The 7,500-nt window shown below is 53.6% G+C and overlaps 1 protein-coding gene across 1 annotated transcript in view; it reads left to right on the top strand.

The window, feature by feature from the left end:
• LOC120833169 (protein jagged-1) overlaps positions 1–7,500 on the top strand; it is a 16,853-nt gene that overhangs the window by 7,093 nt on the left and 2,260 nt on the right. Inside the window, exons 3-6 of the mRNA XM_078089519.1 lie at positions 1,763–1,820; positions 3,396–3,650; positions 4,019–4,079; positions 7,279–7,498. Coding sequence (XP_077945645.1) covers positions 1,763–1,820; positions 3,396–3,650; positions 4,019–4,079; positions 7,279–7,498 — 594 coding nt within the window. The remainder of the gene's footprint in view (positions 1–1,762; positions 1,821–3,395; positions 3,651–4,018; positions 4,080–7,278; positions 7,499–7,500) is intronic.

Genomic DNA, 7,500 nt, shown 5'->3' with positions numbered 1-7,500 from the left:
TAACACATATTGTTAAGTGGAGCTATAAACGCCACAAATCCTCCACCCACGTCCTCCATAACTGAGCTTCTGATGGTGGAGCACAACAGAGCTAACCTAACCCTAACCCTAACCCCCCCCCCCGCGGTCCTTCTCCTGGAGATCAGATCTTATGAGCATGTGTAGGAAGCAGCATGTGACTCGTCAGCAGAGCCGCCGGCTGTTCAAGTCCTAATTTATTCATTGAACAGGTGAAGGCAGCGGGGGGACGGGGGGGCTTCTCCCCGCCTAATGAAAACTCAAATCCCTCTGACTCCTGTAAATTGGTTAGGAGGTGTCAAGTGTCTCTGTCACACTTAACCCCCCCCCCCCCACCCCCCCCACATGCACACACACACACACACGCACACGCACACACACACACACACACACACACAAATGACATTTAGAATTGATTACAAAGGGGCAGATTGATTATGATCAACGTTGCCTCCCACTTCACGGCTGCGTCCCCGACAGGAGAAGTTTGGAGATGACGGAGGACTTTCTGGGTGGAGCCTGACCACGCCTCCGTCGCCCTCATGGACGGTACGGGGGTGGACGTAGTTGTTTGCGGACTGATGTTTTGAAGCAATGGGCGGCGTCATCGGGGCCATCGCCATCTGCTTTCTGTGAACAGGACGTGACCATATAAGGGCTGAAGTGGACGCACACGTCTCTGGTGGAGACCTGTCAATCAGCGTGTAGCCCCGCCCTAAAGCATCCGGGTCTGTTTGACTCTAAATGGACCACAGTTCACTAAATGAGCATCGCCGTGTTGTAGGAGACTTGAAAGGAGACATTGAGACCGCGCTGTTACTCATTAGCGGCGGCGGCGCCACGCGGGGAGCGCGATCAGCTGATGTCAAAGGCTTCTGCTGGGGGCTTCACGGCGGAGCTGCCGTGGTCCTACAGTCCAATGCATGCTGGGAGAGGAAGAGCAGCTCTTCCCTTCACTCTCGTCTCCGGGTTTCGTCATTACCTCATTGTGCTCATTTTGAGTTCCTCCGATACCGCGATTAGAAATGCCCCTGAGATGAGGGATCATCATCACGAGATGCCGCCTCCATTGTTTATTTCATCCAGCCGTTGTTTAAGAATCCTCATCGTACCCGTAGATGATGAACTGGTGGCGTCCACCAGTTAAAGTGCCTCATTTAACACGTTGTTTAACATCTAGCAGCTAAAAAAATGAAAGAGATTCTGATGTTTCTTCTCTCTTTCCAAACGGTGACCTGCCCTGAGATCCCAGCCCCATCCAGCGACCTCTCAGTTGACCTTTCGGTGCTTTCTGTCGCCCCGCCGTCTCTAATCTGTGCGCTCTGCAAGCTCCCCTGTAATCGCCCGTCGCTCCGAGTCACACTTGGGTCGTGGGAACTCACAGCTGCTCGTCCGACGGACTCTGTTTGCTGGGGAAAAAAGAGCAGGAAGAAAACAGGACTGCACCTGAAACAAGTTTGAGTCGCCGTGGGAAAGAAGGCCGAGCGGGAAAGTAGGGCGGCGTGCGGCGAAGTCACTGACTTCTCTGTGCATCAGGGCCGCCGAAGGCCCCCGAAGGCCCCCGATCCCTTCACGCCGCTCGTGACACCAGTTCCCCCTGTCGGGAATCAGCGCGTTACGTCACAAAGTCGCGCCGCCTGCTGATGGCCGACGCGCTCAGACTCCGGGTGCACGTTGGCGCCGTGGAGACGCGTTGGCGTGCACCGTGATAACCTCTTCCCCCCCCCCCCCCCATGTGTTTCAGCGAGCGTACACGGTGATAGTGGAGGCCTGGGACAGAGACAACGGCACACACAGTAACGGTAAGAACCTCCACCCTCCTCCGGTCGCACCGTCACAGCACCGTCACCGCAGCCATTTTACCACAACCTGCGTTATTTATCACATGGTTGTTTTTGGATTGAAAAGCCAAAACAAATATATTATAAATATAATATAATATATTGAAATCAATAGTTCAATATTTTATTAAATACAAATAAAGACAAAGAATCTGGAAAATGTGCTTTAGTTGAAGACATTTTCACATAAAATGTATTTCTCATTATATGAAGATGAACAGAACCTCACATGCTGAACCAAACGTGTGCGTGGGCACGTGTCCACGTGGTCGTGTCACACTGATTTATGTCCCCTGACCACAAACAATGAGAGCGGACGCCAACTCTTAGGGTTAAGATGACGCAATCCATTAAACTGGCAATAATTTGCCTCTTTGTCGAACAAGCGGCATCAAAACGCTTTATTATAAAGAAGCTCCGTCATCATCTGAATTCCACTGAGCTGAAGCCCCGACGCTCCGGCCGTTTGGTGATGAAACACGACGGAGGAGCAGAGCGCGCCGCTGAGCCAGCTGGAGGACGGAACGACGGCCCCGCAGCAGGTCGTCATGGCGATGACGCCCCGCGTTTCACTCCAGCTGTTCGATCCGTTATCTGTGACTCCGATCCGTGTTCCGCTGCGGCGTTCATGAAAGGAAAAGCTGTGCTTCGTTTATATTTATTTTGGGAAGATTGGGAGAGTCAAATAATTCTTACCAGACGCCATCGAGTGAACGGAAACAAAAATAAGACTCGATTATATATAATATATAAACCCTCCGATTACGCGAACGACTCAAAGGTCACCGCTGTTACAAGGGCAACCGGCGCTAAAGAGGTCAAAGGTCAAAGCAAAAGTGCTCCAGCCCCTCCAGTTACAGACTGGAAAAAAAGAGATGGTCACTGCAGCCGCTCGGCAGCTGGGACCCGAAGCCCCTCGCTGTTTATGTAAGCCGGTTTCAAATGGCGCTCGCTCTGCCTGGTAACAGCGGCCTCTCCTCCGGGGACGCCCGCCGCTCGCCATTGGTCCATATTTTTACATCTAATTGCTGGAGAAGAGCAGCAGTGAGCGAGCGTTTCAGGTGGTGGGTGTGAATTATATATGTGCATGAATACACGAGGTGACGCGTCATCGCGAGGAGACAATGTGACCCGCTGGTCAATGTGTGGCTGGCTCCGCCTCCTCGCTGCGTCGCCCCCCGCTGCATGAGAAACGAGCCAAAGGGTCCTTTCCTATGTCGCCCTTCCTCGTCTGGTCCGCGTCTCTTATTATTTCCGGCCCGGCTCCGATGGCCGGCGCTGGATATCCTGAGAGGGGGGTCGGGGGGGGGTGAAAGGGTGTGCCGCCCTCTCTGATGTGCGCTAGCAACAGACATTCCTCGAAGCCTCGCGGCCCGTCTCACCTCAGCGAACACCGGCTCGTTGGGTCAAACCTCCACAGGCACAATCGCCCATAAATATCGATGTTTATGTATTTATTTCCCATAGATCTATATGTAGATCTATATATAGATCTATGAGAAGTGAGGCCCTCTGACCCGCTTGTCCCCTCTCCAGGCGACGAGCTGCTGATCGAGCGCAGCATCCACAAAGGGACGATGAACCCCGGCGAGGAGAAGCAGGTGGTGGAGTTCCGGAGCGCGGCCGCCAGCCTGGAGTTCTCCGTCCGCGTGCGCTGCGACGACAACTACTACGGCGTCAAGTGCAACAAGGTGTGCCGTCCCCGGGACGACTACTTCGGCCACTACGTGTGCGACCAGCTGGGGAACCGCGGCTGCATGGACGGCTGGACGGGGGCCGACTGCAAAACAGGTGCAACCCGCGACGCGAGCTCCTCTAAACGAGCAGTAGGACGCAGGCGTCTTGTCCCGGCCCAAAGCCCCTCGTTGGGTCGAGATGCCTGCAGAACATCCCACAACCGTCCCAGTGGACACAATACTGGTTGGACGGTGTCCCTCAGAGATGTTTGTCCTCAGTTGAGGTCACACCCTTACGGAGGTTCACGCGGCCCGGAGGGCGTCTCAGCGGCATCCTCCGGGGCGCCCGCCGTCCCCGTCCTCTGTTGCCGCGGCAGCAGAGGACCGCCCCCTTTTACAAAGAAGCGCACACGGGAGATGAGATCTTAAACTATTCCACCGCGCAGAAACTAACTAACCAACCTCTTCTTCTCCCGCCCGAAGCCATCTGCAAGCAGGGATGCAGCCCGGAGCACGGCATGTGCGACGTGCCGGGGGAATGCAGGTGAGCCCCCCCCATTTATTGTGTTTGTTTGTTCCTCTTGTTGTTCCTCTCCGGCGTCACAGTGACGTAAAACACGCTGTTGTTTGGATGGAAAACAGTGTAAGAGTTTAATGAGGTTAACAGAAGTTTACAGGGGAGTCCATTAGGGGGGGGGGGGGGGGGTGTTGATAACATACCAAACAGTTTAACCACCCCCTCACCCTCCACCTCCTCACCCTCCACCTCCATCCCTCCACCTCCATCCCTCAGCTCTCATCTAGAAGCTATTGTTCTGCTTCCTGTTCTGATACACACACACACACACACACACACACGCCTGTTTTTAACGCCCCCCCCCCTCTAATGTCTGCAGCCCACATCACCACCTTCCTATCCCAGGCCTTGTTATGTCTGCAGGAGGGGATGCAGATTAAAGGGCAGGTTTTACTTCTATACTAGTTTAATAATAATAAGAGTTCAGTCTGCTGACAGACGGCTGTGTGGCCGTTAAAGAGTAATTGATTACGGACGGGATGGAGAGGAGGCGTCTCAGACTGACCCCCCCCCACACACACACACACAGGACTGTGCTGTAAACATGTGAGTGACTTGAGGAAAAAGGCTGACGGGGCGTTATGTGAGGAGGAGGAGAGGCGGAGAGAAATTTAGATTTGATTACATGGAGGCGAGCTGTACATTTAGACACAGCGGAGGCTGCTTTAAAAAGACAAACACACAGAGGCAAGTTCATAACACAAGCGAGGAGGAGGAGGGGGGGGGGGGGGGCGTCACTGGGAGGCAGGTTTGATTTAGTTTCTCGTAAAAAGAATGGAAGCTGATATTTTTTCATTGAAAATGGCCGCAGGTTTGGAAGAGAGAGGAACTCGCTGGAATGTGCCTCAACATGTGATTTAGTAGCTCCAACGCAATCAGTGGGGCACACGCCCACACACACACACACACACACACACACACACAGACCCCCACACACACACAGACCCACACACACGCACACTGCTAAAGGACAAGCAGACTATCGTCCCTCCGACCAGAGGACGGATGCAGAGAATAAAAGCTTTTTGTTGATTCGGAGAAAGCTGCTAGCATAGAAGCTAGTTAGCCTCCAGGCTTAAAAATAACATTAAGTCGTCATGGAGACGGCTGAGCTGTCGCCGGGTATCAAACCTGAGCCACGTGGCTTCTTTTTAATAAAATATCAGACTCCGATCGCACAAATAATACAAAAGTTAATGTTTGATCATAGTAACAATAAAAGAGAGACACAGAACGAGAGAGACAGACAGAGAGAGAGAGACAGAGAAAGAGAGACGGACAGACAGACAGACAGACAGACAGACAGACAGAGACAGAGAGAGACAGACAGAGAGAGAGAGACAGAGAGAGAGAGACGGACAGACAGACAGACAGAGACAGAGAGAGACAGACAGAGAGACAGACAGAGAGAGACAGACAGAGAGACAGACAGAGAGAGAGAGGCCAACTCAAAGTGTGTGTTTGGTATCTTGTTCTTACTCACAACCTACGCTGCCTCATGTGACACCACTAACCGGGTAACCAGGCAACAGCCGGCTAAGTCCGTCCGGTGGATTTGGGCGCGAGGCTTTCCTGTAAATGACCCCCCCCCCCCCCACACACACACACTCAGCCCCTCCACCTCTGCCCCGGCCCACCGTCCCGTCCTCTGGGTGTGGTCTGTCTGAGGGGCGCGGGGGGGGGGGGGGCTGCAGGGGTTTGTGGTCACTCAGGTTATTTTTGGGTCCCCCCCCCCCCCCCACCCCCCACCCCTTTCACGGCCCCCTTCCATTGATGGGACGGCAGCAGCCCGGGCAGACAGGGCTTGTGGGTAATGCCACCCTTGGCCTGTGGCTGCTCCAAACCATTTACCCCCCCCCCCCCCCCCCTCCCACACTGCAGCCAGACAGACTGTCCGCGCTGCCGCCGCGGTGGCACGGCTGACAGTGAGCAGCACCACATACTGTAGTGAAGAACACGCACACACACACACACACACGCGTAGCTGGCCCTCGCTCAGACTGTTGCGGTCGTGCACGCAGTTAAATCCGCTTCAGCCTCCAGATCGCGCGCCAGCGTCTCCTCGTGCGCGATCGGGACGATGCAACAGATCCGTCCCGCCGCGTCTTTATGGGGACAGTCGTTCCTGCATAGGAAACTGTGATCTGCACACAAGTGTTTGGTCTGCATCCATTTTAGTGCGTGTGTGTGTGTGCGTGTGTGTGTGCGTGTGTGTGTGTGCGTGTGTGTGTGTGTGTGTGTGTGTGTGTGAGGGGTGGGGGGGGGGTGCTCCCCTAAATAGCCCCGACAGAGAAATGACAGGACAGGTGGAGCGAGGTCGTCACTGGCCTTGGAATAACAGAGTGCTGCCATAAACCAACAGATTAGCTACCCCCCCGACCCCCCCCCCTTCCAGTCGACAGACCCTCGCTCACTCATTCCACGTCCGACCCCCGCGCGGCCTCTTAGCGAGGCAGTTTATGCACGTCGACTTTTGCACATTTCTGGAAGGAAAATCGATCTTTCATTTAACCAAAAACACTCTGTGTAATTCACCTTCATGTGATCAGCTGATCAAAAAGAAAAGACAAAGATGAACATGAATACTACTGCATGTGTTGTAAGCTGCATGATGGAACCCCCCCCCCCAGGAATGTCCCTGCTGAGCGTCCTGTGATTAGGAGCTGCAGCTAAACACGTCCTTCACCTTGATGAAGACGTTCTGCTGCAGCTCAATCGTCTTGGCCTGTCTATATATATATATATATATATATGTATATATATATATATGTACATATATGAATGCATATATGTACATATATATACATGCATTCATAAGTACATTATATAATTTCCCATTTGTTGGCTTAAAATCAAGCGCTCCTCTGACACGTTTAAAAGTTGGTTATCACTGCGTAACTACCACTGTCTGTTGTTGTTGTTGTTGTTGTTTTGTGTGTCTGTGGTGACGCCCGATGTTCCCTCAGGGCCGCGAGCAGGAACACACTGTCAGTGTGCTCATGAAGTCAGATGCTCTTATTTGAAGGGAAAAGGGAAGCCGCTGTTCCCCCGGGGACGCTCTCTTTTCGGGCATCACGCGTGTTGATTTGATCACCACAAGGAGTGAAGGAAGCGAGGTAGGAGGCAAGGAAGCAGGAGGCACTGAACCGTGCGCCGTGTGTTGCAGGTGCCGATACGCCTGGCAGGGTCCGCTCTGCGACCAGTGCCTGCTGTACCCCGGCTGCGTGCACGGGACCTGCAGCGAGCCCTGGCAGTGCGCCTGCGAGAAGAACTGGGGAGGTCTGCTCTGCGACAAAGGTCAGAGGTCACGACCTCCGAGTGGCTTGTTAAATGTTACAGAGTATTCTCAGTCTGATGCTTTTCCAAATCAAATCACCGAGCCTGCAGT

Source organism: Gasterosteus aculeatus, chromosome 15 (assembly GCF_964276395.1).
Source record: "Gasterosteus aculeatus chromosome 15, fGasAcu3.hap1.1, whole genome shotgun sequence".
Classification (NCBI taxonomy): domain Eukaryota; kingdom Metazoa; phylum Chordata; class Actinopteri; order Perciformes; family Gasterosteidae; genus Gasterosteus; species Gasterosteus aculeatus.
This window is presented reverse-complemented; position numbering and strand designations above follow the sequence as displayed.